The sequence below is a fragment of the Rhineura floridana genome, chromosome 2 (assembly GCF_030035675.1).
Source record: "Rhineura floridana isolate rRhiFlo1 chromosome 2, rRhiFlo1.hap2, whole genome shotgun sequence".
In the NCBI taxonomy this organism is placed as follows: Eukaryota; Metazoa; Chordata; class Lepidosauria; order Squamata; family Rhineuridae; genus Rhineura; species Rhineura floridana.
In genome coordinates this window covers 116,438,401-116,462,253 of record NC_084481.1, presented here as the reverse complement: position 1 = coordinate 116,462,253, position 23,853 = coordinate 116,438,401, and the positions used below count along the sequence as shown (strand labels likewise).

The window sequence follows — 23,853 nt, the reverse complement described above, 5'->3', positions numbered from 1 at the left end:
CCCTCTATGTCTCTAGCATCCAGCAAGCTAATCAGCTTGTAAGGGGAGTGTGTTAGGCATTGAGAAGAATCTAACATGCTTCCTTGTCCTTTCCTGCTGATTGGAGCCAATCAGAGTGAAAGGAAGTGAGTCAGCCACTGAGAAGACTGTTCTCAGTAGTCAACACTCTCCCCTTTCATGGTTATTGGCTCCTAGGAACATCTGTTGATTTGGGTGAAGGCATTAACAAGGATCTCATTCTCAATCTAGTAGCAAAGGGGGACATGGCTGTGACTAATATGAAGAGACCCTGCACGTCCGAATTTGCAGTTACACTACTAGTGCACTGTTGCCACAGAATTTAGCCAGGTGTAGAGATAAAGACAATACTAGTTTTAAAATGTGACAAAATACTTTTGTATGGTTAATATGGCAGCTGATGAAATTATAAAGATGCCCTCAGACTGGTTTGCGCTGTAGAAACACCAGCTCTCAAACGTGCAGCGGCCATGAGTTTTGCACTTCAAAATACACACAGAAAATATAAAATAGAGATTTGCTAATAGTGAACAATAAAGAACTTAGGCTTTGCTAAGTCATTGGGCAGTAGAATAGATTTGACTGAGCTTTCTACATTCCTTCTGTAGTTAACGTGTTTTTTTTTGTTTTTTTAATTCCCTACACACACATTCCATAGTGTATTTGGAGAAAAAGCAGCAACACATTCTTTATTCCAGAGTAGTGTTTAATATAATTATAGGACAGTTATGGAGTCACATTTAACCCATATATTATGAGTTAGGATATTGATAGAAATACTGTACATCCTTATTAGCTATCAGTGTAATATAACTGAAGTATTTGGTTTACAGATAAATAGACAATTCAAGGAAAACTTGTACATTTGCTCCCAATGCATTTCATTATCTATTAACCTTTGCCATATTTTTTTTAGTCACAGTATGAGAGTACAAAGCACAGAAGGAAATCAAATTCCTATGATTCATGAGAATGGTGCAATATTGCCTGAATATTTTTCCTCCATGTAACATGCATAGGCTACAATCTAAAACAAACAGACTTACGCCCATCAATGTCAATGAGCTTAAGCATACATAACTCTGCATTATGCTGTGGCCCTATTCTGCAAATACCAGAAATACAATTTCTTCAATTTGAAAGTGGCACTATATAGTGTCCTAGAGCAAACAGGTTTTTAAGGCAAAATTCTATGATTTCTACACAATTTTAATTTTAAAAATAGAGAAATATCAAAGATCACTCATGCTTTCATATATATATGCATAGATAATAAAAAAGCAGTAATATTAATATTAAAAAACTTCAGTGCAAAGTCACAGCCAGGTTATTTAGTATAGAAAATGTGGAGGTCATTTTTCTTACAACAAGATGTTTTCCCCAAAATGTCAAAGGTACATAGCACAAATTTCTTTCTAGCTGCAGTCCATACATGTTGTATAAGATTTATTTGATTATAGTGTAAAAATGCCATGAGACCAAACTTTAAAAACACTAAAATATTAAATTTAACCCAATCATTCCCTCCTTCCCTTTTGTGTATACCGAAGTAAGATTATCATGTTTTGTTTTGTGTATCGCACCACTATAAATAATTCCACAGAGATGCAAAATTAACATTGCTCCTCTACAATCCTTAATGGCAAGTAAAGTTTAAGAATCTACCTGAAGAGCTTTGCCAATGTGACCTTTATTTTGAAAAGTGGTGAAGGTGGGCAAAGGCACAGGCATGGACAATGGAGACTGGCAAAAGCTACCGTAAGGTACCACACATATTCTAACCAGCATCCAGCCAAGAGTTGCAGTTGCAAACCACTATTACCAAAAATCTTTTAAATGTCTTATTTTGTGCTGTAATGTATTGTGCTCTAGTAGCAGACTGCAAAAAAGCAGTACATATTGCTTTTCAGTAATTTAACGGAACGTTTCACAAAAACAGAGTCTACTTTCCTGTGTTTAAATGACATGTGGTTCTATTGATGAAATGGAATGCATCTCAAAAAGCATCAAGTGAGCAGGAAATACAATCTAGTTAGTTTACCCTATTTACATACTGAACACATAGCTAATAAATCCTGGGCTTTAAAAAATATTAAGTAGCTTTTCTTAGGCACAATGCAATTTTAACACTGAGAAATATTCCAAGGTTTTATTGTACAATTGGACCACAAATGTTTCAGGCAGCAAAATGTTATATCCATTTCCCCCCTGCACTTTACTATATTAGGTCTGAAAATGGGGACTTTTGTATACTTTAGGGAAAATAAATTAAATCACATTTTAGTTTAGTTGCCCAGCAATACAGATTGTCATTGTCTACCTTATCCTCATTTATCATTGCATAATTTTATATTAAGCTAATTGTTATGGACAGTTGAGAGACTGCATCTCTATTGCTTCAAACATATTTGGGCTCTAGCTTTAAACATATTAGCCAATATCCAAGTCATACTCAAAGTAGACTCAATGAAATAAAGTATCAGTTCATTGATTTCAATGGGTCCACTCTCAAGCATGTGGGATATCACCCACTGTGCAATTTAAACACCCTTCTTAAATCAGTTTTCTAAAATTATTTTTACTGGTGTTAGTATATATTTCTATTGACGTATCCCTAAATGTCACACAAATGTAAAGCATTAAAATCAGTGGATTCAGAGTGCAGTCCACTAAGAGCTGATGCACAGAATCGTCCACTCATTTCAGTTAGGGCAAGTCAATTTCCACTGGAACGAATAAAGTGCTTGGACTACTCTTAGTGCTCATGGAAATTATGTCTTTGAAATCTAGTTCAAGATATCACTGTGACAATTTCACCACCCAAAGTTTCTAGTGCAACTTATTCTTAACCAGCAACTGATATTGCGGCCTTATTCTCTTTGAAATAAATATTACTGTGAATAGGAATAATGACTTATGTGGGACTGCTGCATGTACCATGGAAACTGAACCCCAAATCTCTACCAAAGAACCCATAATATTTACTTTCTGGGAATATATGTGCTCTGCAGCAGGCTGTGGCACAAAATTGCTTCAATGTGCATGTATATAATACTTGCAGTCCATCAAGTTATTACATAAGGGCACACAAAAAAGGTTAAAATAAACTGGATAAGCATTTAACATTTTGAGTCTGACGTAAGGAAGCTGAATGACCTTAAAAGGGCAGGGGGATGTTAAATGAAGTATTTATATAGCAAACCATGTGAGTAAACAGCATAATTTTTTTTGAAAAAGCTTGATAAAAAGCTTTGCTTTTAAAAACATATCAGAAATGAGGTATAAGCAGCAGCTGAATGACAAAATAAGGCACTATTATTTATAACTTCCATTATTGGCACTCATTCTGATAATAGTCTCAAAGCAATTTAATGAGTCCAAATGCTCACTAAGGATCTTCTCCGTCTGTTCAAGTCTTACTTTTAACAGTTTATTCAGCCACTAAACCTTTCCTGACAAGGAGCAATCTGTTTCTACTTTGATATTTTTGACAGGGTGCTGCGTCCAGTAACAGCAGGAAGTGTAAAACAAGCTTCCAATATATCACCAGGCAAGCGATTCAAATATGACTGAATTGTATCTATTTTAAAAACCCTCAGATTTAATTTGGAACATCTAGTCATGGTTCAAAACTTCATTATCCACAAGTATTAAATTTATACAATTCATTTACAGCAATGCTTGGATATTATTACAGTAAAAGCATAAAGCAGAGATGGTTTTCTAGAAGTCCTCTTTAAACTTTGTAAAGGCTGGTCCAACCAGAATCTGCTGAATTGCAATGTTTTATTAGTTATCTTCAAGTAGGAAAAACATGACCAAATATAAGTGGAGTGGAGTTTATTTGTTTCTGTTCTTATTTTCACCTCTGTGAAGCTGTCAGGTTCACAAATACGGTACAGCAGCAAGCCGATACCAGTTGACAGTCTCCTTGTTCAAGTTAAATTCCTTTAAGGAGAGTGTGACACCACCCAGGAAAAAGTTCTCACGTAGCGATTCAGCACTGAGTACACTTAGCTGAAGCTCCCTTTGTTTTAGTGTCTCTTTGCTATATCCACTGTATACAAGCTATACAAAAGAAAAAGACAGTAATTCATAAAGAATGAAAGCTAAGGTAGTTTATTTACAAAACATGCAGGATTAAGTTGTAAAAACTGGTGGTGAGGAGGACAGATCCCTGTACAGAATACATCACTGTGTTTTCTAGTCCTATGTTTATCACCATTTGAGAATGTGTATGAGGCAACTCTCTGCCTCAATCTACCATATGGAAGATAGATATGATACTTCAACACAAATGGATGGTTTTGTGTAGCTCATTGAGAATATGCTACAACAATGCAAGGTATTTTTGTCCTTAATTCATCCATTTAGAGGGACTCAGGAATGGTGTCAGTTCCAATGAAGCCCTTTTATTAAATACTAGATTGTGCTCATTAACATATGTTTCAAAGGATTTCACTCCCAGAACCAGTATCTGTTCTTTGAGAGGTAATAGTTTAATTAGCGATGAAAAGTTGAAAAGGAACAATGTCAACATATTTCTAAGTCACTACTTTCTGTGCATACACCTGTCTTCTCCATCCCCTGGGATTACAACAGTAAACTTCTGTATTAATTTCCAATCCATGTAGGACAAATGATCTGTAATCATAGGCTTCCACCCAGGTTGGTCCATAGATAAATCTGCTGAACTGGAATATTTCAGTTAGCTGTGAATGAACGAATTTTGAGCTCAGGATATTCACACCTATCTACCACACCCACCTGTCTATATTAGACTAAGAATTCTTTAGCCGGCTATTGGCCAATTTGCTCTGTTGTCAAGGAACGTGCACAAATATTCTAACACCTTAGCATGAATGCATTTGGAACCGTTGCTAGCTATGCTGTTTCCTTTAAGGAAGGAAAGGGACAGTTGGTCTCACCTGAAGGGTACTTTTATATGATGTCATGCTGGACCCAGAAGGGTTTAGCTTCCCCTAGTGCTCAAAGGGAGGAATGTACAGGCAACTTTTCCAGCTCTGTTTCTGGAAGCGACCTCCATAACAGTTAAGGAGTACAGTCCTTGACAAGTTAAGGAGCAAATAAATACAGGGGCCACAAACAAAACACAGAACACAAACGTGGAATGCAGACAACAAAAATAAACACTTCTGAATGCAGCAGAGCCCAGGAACTAGGGCAATTATCCAATTCACACAACCTGAGAACTTAGGCAGCCATGTAAGAAACTAATGTAGGGAGTGGCCCTGGGTCCAGTATAACATCACAATACCCTTTAGATGAGACCTATAGCCCCTTCTCCCATGATGATGTACTGGAGGTTCAAAAGCTGATCAGTGCCAGAAGGGTGGTTACCTCCCCGCTGCCTTAGATGGAGGGAGAACACTTTGTAAAAACTGCTTTCCAAATGCTGCTTCAGCCAAAGCAAATCCAATTTATAATGATGGATGAAAGTACTAAGGTTAGCCAATGCAGCTACTCTGCAAACCTTATGAAGAGGAACATTTGTAGAAGTAGTATCCGTTGCCCTGACTGAAGGAGCAAGTAAGCTCAGCGAATTATAAACCATGGTAATACACACCTGAATCCACTGAGCAAGGGTAGAAAACACTTTCTGGCCCAAATTTGAAGGTAGGGAAGAGACAAAGAGTCAGTCTGCTTAAGTGGGCTAGTCCTAGATATATAAGCTTGTGAACCGCCCAGAGAGCTTCGGCTATGGGGCGGTCTATAAGTTTAATGAAATAAATAAATAAATACATCAAGAGAGTGTCAAGGCTTTTCAGAAGGATGGACAGGGGAAGGGCAAAGAATAGGGAGGAGAAGCTGACAATGAAAGGTAGAGTCGACCTTCAGGATAAATCCTCAAAATCAAATAGATGATTGGCCACTGACAGGACCCTGAGTTCAGACACACTTCTTGTAGACCTGATTGCCACCAAGAGCAAGACTTTAAAGGACAATATATGCAGAGGAATGTTTCAATGGTTGAAACAGGGTTTTTTTTAAGGCAGAGAGAACCTTGTGGAGATTCCATGATAGGAAACAATACTGTGTCAGGGGATTAAAATGTCAAGCCCTGCATAGGAAATCCTTGGACGAAAGGATGGGCACCCAAGCATTTATTTGGATTGAAAATAACACAGACAAAAGAACTGAGACATGACGCTTGAGAATGTTGGTCTTCAGACCATTCTGGTGCAAGCTGAGTAGCTCAGGAAGCTCTGCTCTGCTAGCATGCACTACCAACGTACTGCCCAGGTACTTTGGTACAGTCAGATGGCTGATGGACAATGGTATGGCGTAAGCATGCTGACCACATCTTCTGACAAGCCAGACTTTTGGGATGTGCTTCTACTCAACTTCAATGAAAACAGATGGAGCCAAGCAGGATACAGATGTCTTATGGGGTCTTCGGTGAGGAGCTCTGGAAGTGTTGGCAGATGCTACAGGGGTTCATTCACCAGATGAATTACATCAGAGAACTAGAGCCTCTGTGGCCAGTATGGACTCACTAGGAGAAGTGAGGTCCATTCCTCCTGCATTTTTTTTAGAGTCCTGGCCAGCAATGGAATTGGTGAGAAGGCAAACAATAGCCCCCCTTGGCTAACTTGAATTTGCATCTGTGGCCTTTGCTTGTGGATGGTAATACCTTGAGAAGACCAAGTCATGAACTGAGAAAAACAAACATCAGAAGAAACTACTGTGTGGAACATAAGGCAAGCTTGACTGTCCCACTAAATTCACTGTAGCCTTTCCAAAATTTAGGGCAAAAAATTCTTCCAGGGAAGAGTTGTCCCACCAATATGCCTCCGAAAAAGGGCACTCTGGTTGCCTCCCTTTGGAAATATTGAAACGGAAACATAATCTGGAGTATCTGTCAATATTTACTGTATTGTTATAAACAGCCACTTTACTGTTGAAATTCATTTATCATTGCTTTAATACAGCTTGTGTACTAATTATTGAGACATTTGTTAATGTTTTTCATTCATTGCATATATATTTTCATATCCATGCATCAGTTTGTTTTTCTTGGTTCATGACTTGGTCTTTTTGCAAGTGTTATTGAGGGGCCTCCTCTTTTGGTTTATTAATACATTGAAAAAATGGTCAAGTCTGGTTGTTGAGATGTAACTTGAACAGATCCACCCAAATCAGGCCAAATTTGATGGATCTGATGAAGCATCTTTTGAGACAGATGCCACTCCCCTGGTTGCAGCATTTTCCTACTTGACCAGTCTGCTTCTTTGTTTGCTTCCACATCTGGAGCGGAGGCTATGTGACTCTGCTCAAGACAAGAGGTGGGCAGTTTTGGCCTGCAGGGTCTAGGATAAAATTTCCCTTGCTGGGTAACTTGCTTTCACAGTGTATTGTCCATCTTTAGGAGAACATGCTGCGGTGGCTTCCCAATGCAAAAGGCTGAAAGTCAGTAGCACTCATGTTTCTTCTCCGAGGGGGGGCAGGTGCCCTGCACTAACTCTCTCTCTCTCTATCACAGTGAGCTCCCCATCACTCCAGGCTCACATTTGTGGTGATGCTCACGTTAAGGGTCTCTCAGAAGCACACTTTCTCAGATTCTTTGTTTGAAGCCACCAGCAGAAAGAGGAACAAATAGGCTCTGTTAGATTAACTTGATGATGCCTGCTGTGTGCTATCGAGTCCTGATAAGGAAGAAGATCCCACTGCAAGGGATGAGAATACCATCTGGCCCATGGAGTTATTTGGTGACAGATACCATCATGCCCTGAACATGAGCTAACAGCATCAGATTGGCTGATTGGGCATGGAGGAGTGGCCTGATCACCTCCTGTAGCTTCTGGATCCTGTCCGGAGAATGGCCATGCTCCCTTTGGATGTGTCAATAAGGTCTCCAAGATGTTCTGTGGTCACGAAGGGAAAATGATTACTCTTGGAAACATTGATTAAAAACCAACCCTGTGGGGTCCTTCAGACAAGCCAGTGTTATGTTTAGATCCTGATAGGCACCTTCCTTCAAAGCAGACCTGAATAGCAGGTTGTCCAAATATGGATAAATGTGTACCTCTGACCTGGAGGTAGGCTACCAGAGCCACCATGAGTTTGATGAAGACCCTGGGAGCTGATGCTAGTCCAAAAGGCATTGCTTGGTAGATTGTTGTAATGAAATCTTGGGTAGTATTGCTACATTGGATTATCAGCCCATGGAAGTAGACCTCCTTGAGAATGATTTATTTATTACTGGGGGGGGGGGAATAAATGTCTAAACTTTGAAAATCATGGGGTAAAATTGACTGTGTGCCTAGATTGGGACAGTCACATGGGGAAAGAGACAAATGGAGTTAATTATCGGGAAGACAATCAGAACCAGGAATATAATCAATTAGAGTGAAATACAATTGAAATGGAAATGGACTGCCTTCAAGTTGATTCCAGCTTATGGCGACCCTATGAATAGGGTTTTCATGGTAAGTGGTATTCAGAGGGGGTTTACCATTGCCTTCCTTTGAGAGGCAGTGACTGGCCCAAGATCACCCAGTGAGTGTCATGGCTCTGTGGGGATTCAAACCCTGGTCTCCCAGGTCATAGTTCAACACTCTAACCACTACGCCACACTGGCTCTCATGAAATACAATTAATTACTAGGAAGTAAGTACAGAATAGGGAACATAATGAAGGATGAGAGGCAAGCCCCCTTCACAACAGACAAACACACCAGAAGTTCAAGAGACAAAGCATGAGTTCACAGTAATTTAACCACAGAATAATGAAAAATCACAAACAAATAACAAATAACCTCTTGCACCAACAAAAGGACAAAAAAGGACATTTATAAACATGCCTGAATCATAGCCAAATAGCAGAAATGCAGACAGAATTTCTACTGTTAGTGCCTTGGGCTAAAGGGCAGAGACATTACTGTGATCATTTGTGGGAACAGAGCTGGAAAAATGTTTAATGTGAGGCAACTGCATTCCTGCCTTTGGGCACTAGAGAGGAGCTAAACCCACCTGGGTCCAGTATGTCACCACGGGAGAGGGTCAGGTTCTAAGGATAGGAAGTTATATGCTACTGGACTAGGAGATATGGAAGGTAATTAATAAGGAACCCCAAAATCAATCCATTGTCACTTCTTTCCTTTTGGCTATACTAAGAAGCAGGGCTAGGATGGAAGGCTATATGAAGAAGGCGGAGTTGAAATAAGGAGTAGTCAAGAAGCTACCTGGGAAGAAAAACTTCCCTTAACAGCTGAGAAGCAACTGGGAAGTTGTGTGGCCAGGCCTCTATCTTCTGACCTCAATTCCTGGTCCTCAAGCCATTCTATATAGCATGAGGCATGGTCGCTCCAGCACAACTATGATCTAGAGTAGGTTTCTTCCTCCCTTGGGGGCCCTCAAACTTGTTCCATCTATTCTAACTAAGCAATATGGATCTGCTCTGAAAAGCTACTGAACATTTTACACCGCTTATTTTAGCTTACCATTTCATTGAACGTTGGGTTTCTGGTTTTCCGTGATATTTTGGTTTTCCGTTTAGATGTTTTATGTATGTCTGGAAGCAGGTATGTTTTTACGTATGGATTTGGGTCTGCACCATCGTCAGTCACCTGAAAACAAGAACACATTCATATTCAAACAAAGCAACGAGACATTGGAGTTCCTGTTTAAATTAATCAGGGGTTCGTATTTGAGACTTCTCCTTGGAAATAACTGTTGGAAAAAGAACAACGTATCACCAGAATCTACTATAATCAATCTTTCCAGTGTTGTACTTACCAGATCTTTAATGTGCATCACCATGATAAAAAGAGTGCTGTTTCTATAGGAGACAGACAATTTAACTTCTCCTCCTACTTTGCCTGAGGTAGGACTTGAAGGGCTTACATCTTTAAAAAAAAAAGTGAAATGTTATTTTTCCCCACATTCCATAATAAGAACCTTATCTAACTAGAGCATTTGCTATCCTTCTGTTTCACATAGGCCAGTTAGTTTATGGCAGGAGTGGGGAACCTCCAGCTACGGGCTAAACATGGCCCCACCAGGCTTTCCCATTGGGCCCATGAGGCTGATTTAGGCAAGCCACGCCCACCGTCAACCGGCACTGCCTGCCAAGCCCCCTTGCACAGCTTTCAAAGTGCCCAACAAACAGCTGGTTGTCAAGCGCTTGTGAAGATTTGCGCAAAGCAGGACTGTGCTCTCCTGCACATCAGCTGGTATGTCGGGAGGTCAGTCCTGCTTGGTCCAGGTGCGCAAGAGAGCTCCCTGCAAGGAACTCTCTCACACACTTGAACCCAGCACTAAGCAGAACTACCACTATGCGCATCGCCTGATATGAGGAGAGATCAGTCCAGCCCTGCCCACCTGTCAAATTTGGCCCACAGAGCCAAAACAGTTCCCCAGTCCAGGTTTATGGAGTTTTCACAGAGGACTGTTTATGGAGTTCTATTTTAAGTGACATCATGCACTGTCACATTATCATCAGAGAATAATCCAGTAAACTATAATCAAGGCCACTGTGATAAAATATGGTTAGCTGCATAAAGCACACTGGAGAAATAATGCCCACCCTGTTAGAATACCAAATTTGGCTCTCCAGCATTAATTTCCCCCTCCCCCACTACTTCATACCAGATTTTTGTGGTTTGGACCCAGCAATCCAAGTTGCCCTTCCTTTAAAAACAACTTTCTTACCTGTACACTTAGCTATTCCATCTATCCCTTCAGCCTTTTCATCACGAAGTAAGGGATGGAAGAATGTATAAACAAGATCACACTGGATTTGGAAAGACAAAAGTTGTAAGCTGACTGTACCCAACATAGAGGAATTAAAACAAGGACATTTATATACTTTGCAGAATTACCTCTGATACATCTGTTGATGTATTCATTAAACTTTGAATGTAGCTGTTCAGCTCTACCTTTCTTTTGGCTGCTACATCCTTTATGTGAGTTCTTCCTAGAACCATCTTATTAGGAAAACTGCAATACAGATACAATGAGCTCAACAGTAACAAGAGTTAGTGGCAGCAATCAGTATTTACCTTGTGCTGGAGTAAAAAAAATCAAATACAGTATCTTCAAGTTAGACAAGATAGTGGTATATGAGTTGGCCCCAAAGGTAGGGAGATCTTACAACAGAACTGAAGGAACACTGCCAATCATACTGTTGTCAGTTGCCCAGTATTTGCTGCTATGTAAAGAATACTCCAGTGTAAGATAACATGGCAATGTAAGTGCTCCAAGCAGCCAGGAAGTTTGTTGAGCCTTTTTTGAAATACTTCTCTTCTTTGCCCTCTCCCATTTGTAAAATACTGACAGCAGATGCTCAAGCAACATCAACGGTTACTAGTCCCTTTCAGAAAGGAAATGGCGGGGGGGGGGGAGAAAAGAAATTCCCATGTGCATGTATCTCTCAGGAGATACTACCAAAGTTCTGTGTGCAATATCCAAGTCATATTCAGAACAGACCTACTAAAATCAATTGACTTAAGTACATTGATTTCATTGGGACTACTCTGACTATGAGTAACACTGGATATCACCCTTAGTTTTCACATATTACTACAATGTCTTTGGAGTCAGTTTGATACGGGTTTCATATCTTGACAATTCATACCTGTGACCAGGACTGAAATTTAGGCTAATTTCAAAAGGTATTATTTTCTTGAGCAGTAAAATGAGTGAGGGAGTACTTATTACTTTTTTAAAAAAGTAGAAAGCTCAGCAGCACTAAAGTAGATATTGAAATAATTGAAGGCTTTGGGCCTATGAACTGTAAGTGACTATTCTATCCTGCTTTGGTATCTTCTTCCAGATCCAGTTCCAATGAAATGTTGTATACTCACATCCAAGCTCCTAGAATTTACGAGTGCCGCATACATAAGGAAATATATTTCATAAAATGTTAGCTTTCACACTTCATTTGTGGATCCTGTGAAGCCAGGAAAAGGTATTGCTGAGGGGCAGGCATATTATAAAGGTCCAAGGTTCAACCCTCCAGTTAACAGGCTCTCAGGTTGCAGATGCAAAACATTATGTCCACATACAGAAACAAAATTATTGCTGGGACACAGAAAAATTCAGTGGATTCCAAATTCTTTTCCTCATATTTATTATATATAAGAATAGTGTTTTCAGGAACCTACCCAGGTAATTTCCAAAGAGGAAACAGGATGCCAAGCTTGTTGTGGAATTCTTGGAATTCATCAAATGTCCGAAAAATGAATGTGGGTTCAGTTTGCCCCTCTCTTAAAACTCTGACAACATAGATCTGGCAAATCAGAAAGCAAAACACTGCATTAACTTTTAAAAATATAGAAGCATCAATTCTCTACTGTATCAATTTGCCATCAACTAATGAAAGAAAGCAAAGAGATACTGTCATTATTTCAAAATGGTAAGCACTGAAAATAGTAAGAATTTCAGTATCAGGTGTTGGAATTGCTTTCACAGGTTTTCCTTTCCTCAGAATTACAGCTCTTCTAAGTTCTTGTAGAATGTTTCAGGGAAGGCAAGAAAGCTGAATCCATTGGCAAGAAACGCAGTAGCAGGCTACAAGCTATTTTCAAGGTTACATTGGTTTCATGTTTGCTGTGACATGGCTGTGCTATGTTTCTGAACATGAAACCAAAAAAAAAAGAGCAGACCCACCCAATATTAACATTTCTTTTACTGCTGTATGACATTATCCTGGAAATCTGTTTCCTTTGAAATGATAGATTGTGAAATAAAAGACTGACACTCAAAAGTCCGGGAAAAGGCCATTCAGAATGGTTACAACCTGGGATCCTGAGCTGTTGAAACAGTATTACTAGGCTGTTATATAAACACCGAATGATGCCAGACAGGGATTGGTCATGGCTTTCTGATATGCAGAGGCACACAAGGCGAAAGAACACTTTCAGGATTGGCATTAGACACTGGTAGCAGCATTTCTTGAACTTCAGCTCTCAGACAGAAAGGCTATCCCATCTGACGAGATTTAAAAAACATACTTGTGCACTCAAGCCTTTTATGGTGTTTATTGTTCAGAATTAATGATGCTCTTTTGAGTTATACTACAAATAAAATTCAACTTGTAATTTTATTTTGTTATATCATGTTTATCTTAAGATGGATTGTAATAGGCAGCATATAAATAATTTTATATATAAATAAAACCAATCTCTATCAATCCACGCTAATGGCTAATAACCTATTTCACTACCCCAAGATAAACCACCCAAGTCCTATCTCTAAGCCAAGCAGTACTCTTATCTCACAAACTGTGCCCTATCCACTCACAAACTTTGCCCTGTCTGTCAACTGTCAAAGCTTCAAAATATAAACATTCAATTCTCAGACACTCAGCCAATCACCATACAGCACACACCAACATTCTGCTCACTTATTACCCCTCCAAACACTAACTACTTACAATATATACTCCAATATAAACAACGTACCATATATTCTCTATTACGTAAGCAGAAAACATTAACAATAAAGCATGGAACATCAGAGCCTTCACTGTTGTTGAAGGAAACCTCCTGCTGGAAAATGAGGCAGCTGTTTCTCCACAAATATTGCCAATGTATTATCTTAGATCTTCTCATCAGGTTCAGTAAGGAATTACTATTGGGAGCTAGAAGTAATGTTTGTTACTTTATTAAGAGGGGCTCCAGCAGAGAAGCAGTCTTGGCCATGAAAAAGCTGCCTTCATACCATAATGGGTCAGGAAGAACTCTCCCACTTTTTTTTAATCCCTTCCCCAGATAACCTCCAAGGGATTCTAAGGCTTGTGTTCAGTGCTACTTCTAATCAAAGCGAACCCATTGAAGTTAGTGGACATGACAGGTTCATTAATTTCAAAGGTCTACTGTGAGTAGGGCTTTTGGATGCAACTCTAAGTATGAGGAGGCTCCATGCCTACTGTCTTCCACACAGAAGCCCTCCTAAGATATCAAGTTTACTTGGAGAACAGGGGAGAAGAAATTCTAAATTTCTAAGCCTCAAAATGGTACCAAAATATATAATGATACATATGCCAGAACAGTGGTTCCCCAACTTTTTTTCCAGGCTTGCAAGTAAACCTGGTTGTTGATAGCAAGGGCTGAGGGAATACAGCAGAGTACCGTGCATTGCTACAAGAGTGTGTTGAGTAACCCAAACATGGCCCTGACTGCTTCCAAGAGGTCACGACAAAGGCTAGAGCTGCCTTTGCTCAGTTTTAAGAGTTCACATCCCTACAAAAACATTTCATTAAGTCATGTAGGTTTCAATAAGTCAGACAAGCCTCCAGTTTGAGTGAGCAACAATGATCTGACACGGGGCTCAAAAGTTGCACTAAAACTAAAATGAAAAATAGCAAAACCTGGAAATCTTAAGGCACAGGGTGGATCTACATACTTACATAATATTTATCTGGGTTGTATCGCTTATGGTATGTAAAGACAGAAACTTCTTTGATATGACCATCTTGTTTCAGTGAGTATGTTTTGGGAGAAAAAGAAAGGATGGGCTCATCATTAGAAGGCAGGCCTGAAAAACGCAGCTGAGCAAGGTTGTGAATGAAAAAATTGAACTTTGTGGCAACACTTCCCAGACTTGATTCAATCAATCTAAAAATCGAAGTTGGGGGGGAGGGAGAGAGAGAGAGAGAAATCAGATCAGTTTCTTGGCTTTATTCTCAGAACTACAAACTGAATTTCAACAGTATTTTACCAGGCTGCTGTGAGAAACCCAAGCCCAAAGTACTATCAGGTCATGATTCTAGTTGCTCAATTCCCTGCATTATTATCAGGATTACTCATAGACAAAAAGGGAGACAGGCAAATTTCAGTAATATTAATAACAAAAGTAATAGCTTGTTACCAATAACTAGATATGCCCATTATAAGTTCTTTTTTATGTCAGAAAAACTATTATAGGTATTTAACAAACTGTGCTTATGACTACAATCCTTTGAACCATTACTGGAGAGTAAGACTTATCAAACTCAGTGGGATTTATATCTAAGTAAGCATGCATAAGCATACTTAAGATTACACTACATGTGAAAACAGTTTTAACAGCTTCTGAATAGCTGCTCACAAAAAGGCAGTGGTTACTACCATGCAAAAACAGTCTGAGACTTGGTGTGGGAAATCAAATATAATTCAGCTAATCATTGATGAGTGCAGAGCAGGGACAATACAAGTTCTACCAATAACTTCAAACTTTAATCCTACAATGACCCATTCTGAGTGCAAAAAAAAAAAAAAAGACGACTTCAATCAATTCTGACAAATTAAGTAATGGTTTTACTGGAACTTACCTTGCAGAATTGATTGAAAAAATGTGTGCGTTATAGTGAACAAAACACAACTCCCTAGCTTTATTTGCTTAAGTGCAAATGAAAAAATATGGAATAAATAGAATATTTATTTACTTACCATGTTTATATACTGCTCATAAAGGAAGGTTCTCTGGGCAGATTACATGTTTTGGTTCTATTCTGCTAACAAGAAATGTCTCCACATATACGTCATTAAAAATGATGTGAACACACATGCAGAATGTTATCTTTAAAAAAACAAAACTGTTGTACCTTGTAAAGAAAATAGTAGCTTCAGCATCTGTAGTCTGGGGCTGAAGAGCATCCTGGACATATTTCAAGTCTTGAATTCCAGTAAGTTCTGGTAATCCAGAAGAGATCATCTGCAGAGCAAAAAGATATATCTTAAAAATGGAGATCAACTATTTACTGGTACAATTAAAAAGCTGTATCTTAAAATAGGATCTCTAGATTTAAGGGCCATAATAATTATGATATGAATTTAACCTAGAGTTTTCTGTACTTGAATATAGAGTAGAAACACACTCACTGTTCTGCCAGTTCCAATTCTCTTCTGAAAATGGGGGCACACAACACTAGTCAAACCCTGCGCCTTTTTACCTTAAAACCTGGTGGGAGCAGCCTGAGTGCGTTTTTTAAAAATTCAGTTTCAAAGAGATTTTGCAACTGATCAGGAGATCAACCTGTTCCCCCTCCAGGTGTGGCTCATGGAAATGCTTTGATCTGGCGACTAGTGTGTTTACAGCCTTAGTTGTCTTCAAGCACAAGAACCATCCATTTTAAAATATAGGGTGACAGCCAATGGTGCCAGCCCACTTGTGCAACTGACTTCTGCTCATAGAAACAGGACTTCCCCTTACTCTTCTCTCCCCTACCGCATCTCCCACCCTAACTCCAAACCATGCTCCAGATGTTGGGGGACACTCTGGAGCAGAAGGGGAAGCCCTGTAGTGTCTGCTGATGTGATGCCAGATCTTGCCTGCAGTCCTATTTAGAAAGTCCTATAAAAATACAAAAACTAGTACCAGTGACAGCAGATTAAGAAAAAGGTCAGCTCGTTTCCTTATCAGGTTATAAGCCTGGCAGCAGAGATCTACAAACAACTGGAAGCGGATGGTAGGCTTTTCACCACCGTTGATAACGTAGGCCATATCTGATGTCAATACAAAAGGAGCCCGATCCCTTTTAAAGAAGATGATAATATAAACACAGATTTATAAGAACTGATTTTCACTTTCTAAACTTCCAGCATGTTAGGGCATTTTATTTTTTTCAGAGACTCTGTAAACTGTGCTTGTATGGTAAAATGTATAACTAGTTCCTTCATATATAAGGTAGGAAATCAGCAAAGAATAAGACTTGATCTCTACATGTAGAACAGGTGTGGGGAACATTTGGCCCTCCAGATGTTGCTGAGCAACCATGGCCAATGGCCAGGGATGCTTCTCACACCTGATGTAGAGGCTTTATTATAATTTCTTATTCAGAACTTGAAATCTAAAATAGTAAGTCACTGACCACCACAATGGGAATAGTTAAGCCAACAGGAATTTGCCATGCTCATGTCTACTGAAATAGTACAATTAGATTATCTTCACTGAAATGTTAAAAAAACTTTATAAAACTATGAGAAGTAAAATAAAAATTAAGACAAATCTTAAGTAACATGCCAGTTCAGTAGCTCATTTCTTAAACTTCACCATCCCATCCCATTTCAGCAATTGTTTGGGGGCTTGCGGAACAGGAGAAAAATATCCTCCAATAGGAATGATGAGTTTCCCTCACTCTGATTTGGCTTTGTCATCATCACATAGCCAAATATGATTGACTGTGTGATGGCACATTCCTACAAAGTCCAAGTAATCCCCTGGAATCACCTTTGGAAGGAGTCCTCATTACAAAAAAAGGGGCCTCTAAATTGCAAGATAGTGAATGAACCAGCTGCTGCAAAACAAATGGTTCAGCGTATCAGCCCTTCTCTGTACATTTTCATGGACTAACAACAACAACAACAAAAATATAAGTATAGCCCTAGTTTACTGATTACACTTTCAAGTTTTCAGATGCAGTCTGTATGGCAGCTTTACCTTTCCTTATCTAACATTATTTTAAAAGAAAAGTTATGGCTAGCAAAGTATACTGCCACAGCCACAGGAAGCAATAAATCTTTTCAAGACAGCTTTTTATTATAGATGGAAAGTTAGCTATGTTATTTCCCAAATAATCAAGATATATTAGCCTCACGTTTTACTTTCAAATCATACCTCTTAAAGCTCCCAAACATCTGTGCATGGCCCAAAAACTTTCCAAAATCAATATGGAACGTATGCCCTGTACTTCGAAGCATTATGTTGTCATTATGACGGTCACAGATACCTAGGACATAGGTGGCTACGCAACACCCAGCACAAGAATAGATAAAGTTTTCAGAAGCCTAGAATAAGCAAAAATAAATGTGAAATTAGATTCAATCTAATTTACTACTTGAGAATACTACTTTGACTTATCACATATTATTTATTATTATTTATTTATTATATTTATATCCCACTTTTCCTCCAACGAGCTCAAGGTGGCACATGTTGTTCTCCTCCCTCTCCATTTTATCCTCACAACAACCCTGTGAGGTAGGTTAGGCTGAGAGGCTGTGACTGGCCCAAGGTCACCCAGCAAGCTTCATGGTGGAGTGGGGATTTGAACCCTGGTCTCCCAGGTCCTAGTCCAGCACTCTGACCACTATACCACGCTGGCACATGACTTAGGTATAGTACCAGAATTGTCAGTCACTTGAGAAGAACAACATAATTGAGGAATTTTGAGGATTGATTGAGTTTTATTTCACTCATTTTGGAAACTAAGTTTATACAATAATATGATCAAGCACCCTATTGTGGCAAGAGCTGTAGGTAACTTTCAAAAGTGTTAAGAAGGGTTGGGGGAGGCAGAAACTTAAAAATCAACTGCTTTTTGCTTATTTTTTTAAAATTGAAGGCTTCAACAAGTTAATAGGCAATAAGTGCAATTAGGAAGTGTAAGAAAAAATATCCTATACTAAAGTTAGAGTAAAAAGGAACAAACTAATAAAGTTACTGCAGATCAGCCTTTTCTTTCTCGTGTTGCTGATGAAACTCATCAGCTTGGGTTATACATCCACTTTGTGGTAGCAGGCAGGAAAAACAAGTTGAGGGAAGTAGGTCGCTCCCAGCATCCCTCAGTTCACTTTCCTGCTTCCATTGAACTGGAACCACTCTGTCTTTGCTCCCCTTTTTACCTCAGGTTTTATTATTATTATCTATCACTGTGCCTTTAAAACCCTCTCCTGCTATACTGCTCTGGTGACTGTTTTTCCTTTTTAAAAAAAGTTCTCTAGTTTTCCCACCCTTTTTTCCTTTCTCTGCTTTCTAATATTATCTTGGACCTTTTCAGCGAGCAGGGCGGGGGTGGAGAACGAAGCCATCATATCTCCCCTTCGCTTACAACAAATTCCTTCGGCCGGAGTCCACCGCACCTTCGTGTCGGGCACGTGTATTGCACTCCACTTACCTCTTTACCTCAGCAGGACCACTGAAATGGCATCCAGCAGCCTTTTACCAGAGGCATCTACAGCTCCCACACTCCCTGCAGCCCGCAAGGCCAAGCAGAAGCGCAGACATCTGGAGCCCCCCCATGGCTAAAACAAAGCAAAAAAGCAGCGCACCACAGAGCCGCCGACCTCGCGCCATGAACAGCAAGTATTTTCCTGTGCCTCAGGGCTGCGAAGCAGCAAAAAAGGATGCGTTTCCCACTGCCATGATGATATAGGGGATCAACTTTATCAGCAGTGGGTTCCATCTCTTCATACTTCAGGAGAGGGAGAGTTTCTGGGGTTTCCAGAGTCTCCCCCACTAGCTCAACCCCCCCAACCTTATCCCAAGTCAGTCAGCCTCCATCCCATACTCAGGGCTCTGATGACACTGGCCAAGAATTTCTCCTTACTGCCAACATGCTGAGACAAATTAAAGAATCCTTAATGGGAGAATTATCAGCAGAGTTAAGGACTGCCCCTCCCCGTTCTGCTGCTTGTGAAACCAGAGCACAATATGCATCATGTTTCTGCAGACCCTGGCACGCCTTTCTCATCACACTCCAGGCCTCCTATACCGTTGCTGGCGCATGCTAATTGTTCTAACCATAGTCAAGCCCATACTTTCACAGAACATTGCCTCTACCTCTAATTCTCCCAACCCCTTTATTTTAGATAGGGGTAAATCCAGGATCACCTCCCTCAGGGATGACCAGGCCACCCTTTCCATGAATGCAGGTCCTCATGACCCCTTTATAGATCCCAGGGGCCAGAGGATGGGGAATGGAGGGAGGGCTCCATGGGGAAAGAACACATGCCCTATCTAGTTCAGTATTTTCTACTCCAACTAGGAGCAGTTCTCTAAGATCTCAGGTCAAGATCTTTCCCATCTCTGCTTCCTGCTGTCAGAAGCTGAATTTTATCCAAGCAAAAGATGTGCCCCACCACTGAGCTATGCCCCTTTCTCAAAAGCAATGCTATGCTATGATTTTCAGTCTCATATCATAATCAGTTCGTGTTCCGAAGCCATGCCATATATATGGTATGGCTTCAGAACATGAACAGATTATGAGACTGAAAATCGTGTATGTATATAAACACACACACACATATAGCCCCCCCCCTTTACTGAATGGTCTCAGGATGGGTTACATAAATATCACAACTGGAAATAATCTAAGGTTTATGAAAACCATTACATTAACCCCACAAAACTAAACACAATCTCAAGAGCAGCAATATTAGGAATATACAACAGGGGAGAGCTATTGCCTTCTAAGCCCTGCTGATGAGCTTCCTAGAGGCATCTGGCTATCCCTTGTTGGAAGTGGGATGCTGGACTAGATGTACTTTTTGACTGACGTAGCAGGGCTCTTTTGATCTATAGTTGTTATTAACATTATCATTATAAATAATAACAACAATAACAACAACAACAATTTATATCATACCCTTCCTCCCAAAGGAGCCCAGGCAATAAACACATCAACAAAACAATTTAATAAAACAAAAACAGCATTCTAACAACAGTTACAGTTAAAAACATTCTTTCATCCAGTGATTTCTGGGTTGCCAGGAAGAGTATCCTTCAGCCATCAAATGCCTGGGTAAACAGGAATGTTTTCAAATTCCCCCTAAAAATTAAGGATGATTGAGCCAGGCGCACCTCAGAGGGGATGGCATTTTACAAATGGGACTCACCACTGAAAAGAACCTGTCACAGGTTAATGTCAACTGAGCAGCCCCCAGTGGTGGCACTACCACCTGCCAATTGGAGGGCCCAAGATGGTTGATTTTGGAGGAGGCACTCTTTTAGGTATTTGGGTCCCAAGCCATTTAGGGCTTCATATGCTAGTACTAACACCTTGAATTGGGCCTCGTTGCTCACTGACAGCCAGGCAGCACTTTCAGGACTGGTGATGCATGGCCTCAGCAGGCTGTTCAACTTACCAGCCTAGCAGCTGCATTCTACAGTAGCTGCAGACTGTATTCATGGACAGCCCTACATACAGTGCAATTGAGGCTAGGCTATCCTGGCCAGGAATGGCCATAGCTGGCAAATCAGCCTAAGCTGGGCATAAACGGTCTTTGCCACAGAAGCCACTTGGGACTCTAGTAACAAGTTGGAATCCAGGAGTACTCCTAGACTACGAACCTGTTCCTTCAGAGGGAGTACAAAATCTCCCCAAACAGGTTGTACACCTAATCCCCAGATATGGGAACCATTTACCCACAGTACTTCTGTCTTATCAAAATTCAGCCTTAATTTATGGCCCCAATTCAGTCCATTACTGCCTCTAGACACCTGTTGTCCTGTCCTAGGCTGCTGAAGTCAGACTCAGACACGAAGGCAACTACACAGGCAACCTCAAAAGCTTCCCACAGTCCGTCTAAGGAAGAATGGAGAGTGAGAGAGCTGTGTGTCATCAGCATACTGAGGATACCATGCTCCAAATTCCTAGATGACAGCTCCCAACTTTTTCATATCGATGTTAAACAGCGTAAGAGACGGAATGGATCCTTGTGGGACCCTACAGCTCAAAAGCCATAAGCCGCTTTCTGGTAGCAGCCCTGCAGGTAAGAGCAGAACCATTATAATACAGTACCTCCAACTCCCAACTCCTTCATAAGAAAACGATGGTCAGTGGTGTTAAAAGCAACTGAGAGGTAAACGGGAACCAACAGGGTTGCATTGCCCCTGTCTCTCTCCCAATAAAGGTAATCAATCAGAACCACCAAGGCTGTTTTGGTGCTGAAACTGGGCTAGAAACTAGGCTGTAGTGGATCTACATAATTTGCTTTCTGCAGGCATACTTGCATCTGGCCAGCCACCATCACTCTTGATCATCTTGTCCAGGAAGGGAATATTAGAGACTGGATGGTAGTTTTCTAGAACTACTCCCACAGTGTATGGACCCATGCAGTCTATTCTTTCCTACTAGATTTTAGCAACAACAATGGGCAAGAATCAAGAGGGCACGTAGCTGGCCTCACTGCTGCAAGCGTCCCATCTAAATCCTCGGGCTGCAACAACTGAAGCCAATCCCACAAGTTGTAATTAGACAGTGCTCCAGGGACCTCCAACAAGCCTGAACCAATGTAATAGGGAGCACTGCTCAGGCAATAATCCTTGGTGTGAGAAGAAAATGGGGTGTGTGTGTGCAGGAACAGGATACTGGCCCCATGTGGGTTTCCTCTGGCATCATCTACTCTTTCTTTCCTCATGGATTTCAAATCAGCTTCATACTCACTTCATATCAAAGTTACCTTTTCATATTCTTCTTCTGTAGGGTTGTATTTTCTTAGCCATTCTGCAAGGGGCTTATCTTTAAAGGACCCTGTCACTCCATACTCTACTTGTATTTTCCTAAGTGTATCTGATGCTGGAACAAGCTCCACCATACCTTGAATTCAATAAGCAAAACATATTTATTGTCAAATATTCAGGATTCATATTCTGTTTCTATCAGGGGTCTAATTAAGTCTACTTTCAAACATCTTAAAGTAATATTTCTGTGAATATTCTTTTTGATCTTTAAATCAACTCAATAATTGACTAAAATCAATACTTAGGATAACCAAAAAGACCATTAGCCACATTACAGCTTTAGACTTGCTAGCTACTGGCAACAGAACCCTTACAATTTTGAACCTCCAGCCCTCCTCTTCAATCATATATTTGAGATTTCTTCATATGGCATAGCATTGCCTTTACATCCATGTTGATACTTTCTCTAGCTGGTCTTTGACACAGCAGGAGCTGCAGAAAGTTCAGTGCTAGGAACAACAGAGGTGTTTTTCAGGAATATCAGACAGACTGAGCTATGTTACCCCCCAATGATGCTACTACTACTACACCTGCAGGACACTTCTCTGGCTTGCTTTGCAAATGTAGAGATACTTCAGGGCAGAGGCTTTAGAGCAATTATACTAAAGCTGCTATCACACTGGAAACAGACAAAAAGAAGAACAAAACCTAGATGGCATGGAAAGCTTATACCTCTATCTTTGCCAGTTGAAAGGCACTTGAAGATAACCATCCGCAGGTCCAATCCTTCCTGTAACCAGATCTTATCCATAATTTTTATCATTTGTAATGCTAACATATCTTGACGCAGATCTTCTCCAACCTAAAACAAAATCAAGGATGCAAATAAACAAAAGACTTTCAGCAGCACAAGCATCACAGGCTGGGCTGTGCATATTCCACTATGTGTCTGCACAAGTACAGAAACTGGTGTTTGGCCACAGAACTCAGTGTTTCTCACTTGAAGGTGAATGGGCAATGGTAAAATCTCAAACGCTTATAGAAGAGAATAGCGATTTGCACCTCTCAATCACTACCAGAAGTAAAATTATGCACAGCCCTGCTTGCTCCTAGGTTATACCCACAGTGCAATATAGCAAAAGATTTACTCATTTGTTCTTCTAGTATTTTACAGAGAAATTTAGATCTTACCAAATTGTAAATTTTGCATGTAAAATATGAAATGCTCAGATAGCACAGCACTGAGATGTTTATTGAAGAAGCTGCATCTGGATCAGCCAACTTCTGACTTAAAAAAAAGTGAACAAGCCCTCATACCAGATCACAGTATCTGTTTGAAATGCCAGAATTTCCAAGTGTTTTGCTGTGTGGCATTGGAGGGGGGGAAATTAAGTTTCGCTGCTTGTGAAATATGCACAGAACTTCACTGGGTATGCCAAGATAGGTGTGCCATTCCTAATATTTGCAAATAGTTTTGAACAGATGTGACAGTTAAACACAACTCTATGCATACCTATTCTTAATTGATACTGGTTCCTTCTAGCATAACGTTTCTTTTAAAACGAAATGAAGTCTCATCCTTTGAATACAAGAACTGCACATGTGATGAACATCAAGTACCATAAGACTAACTAGTTCCAAAAGAACAGATTAATCAAATTTCTGTAACCAGAAAAGTATGTCTGTCAAACTCAAACACAAAAAAATT

At 40.1% G+C, this 23,853-nt stretch overlaps 1 protein-coding gene across 3 annotated transcripts in view; it reads right to left on the bottom strand.

Annotated features, from left to right (window-relative positions):
• Positions 1–715: 715 nt before the first annotated feature.
• Positions 716–23,853, bottom strand: part of PIK3C2A (phosphatidylinositol-4-phosphate 3-kinase catalytic subunit type 2 alpha) — an 89,826-nt gene continuing 66,688 nt past the window's right edge. For all 3 annotated transcript variants that reach the window (XM_061610250.1, XM_061610249.1, XM_061610251.1), the window contains exons 22-33: positions 22,878–23,007; positions 22,145–22,281; positions 17,580–17,749; positions 16,341–16,497; positions 15,568–15,677; positions 14,392–14,599; positions 12,146–12,270; positions 10,862–10,979; positions 10,692–10,773; positions 9,777–9,886; positions 9,482–9,607; positions 716–4,086 (exon numbers count right to left, since the gene is read on the bottom strand). In XM_061610250.1, the coding sequence (XP_061466234.1) occupies positions 3,904–4,086; positions 9,482–9,607; positions 9,777–9,886; positions 10,692–10,773; positions 10,862–10,979; positions 12,146–12,270; positions 14,392–14,599; positions 15,568–15,677; positions 16,341–16,497; positions 17,580–17,749; positions 22,145–22,281; positions 22,878–23,007 (1,656 nt within the window). In that variant the 3' untranslated portion in view covers positions 716–3,903. The remainder of the gene's footprint in view (positions 4,087–9,481; positions 9,608–9,776; positions 9,887–10,691; positions 10,774–10,861; positions 10,980–12,145; positions 12,271–14,391; positions 14,600–15,567; positions 15,678–16,340; positions 16,498–17,579; positions 17,750–22,144; positions 22,282–22,877; positions 23,008–23,853) is intronic.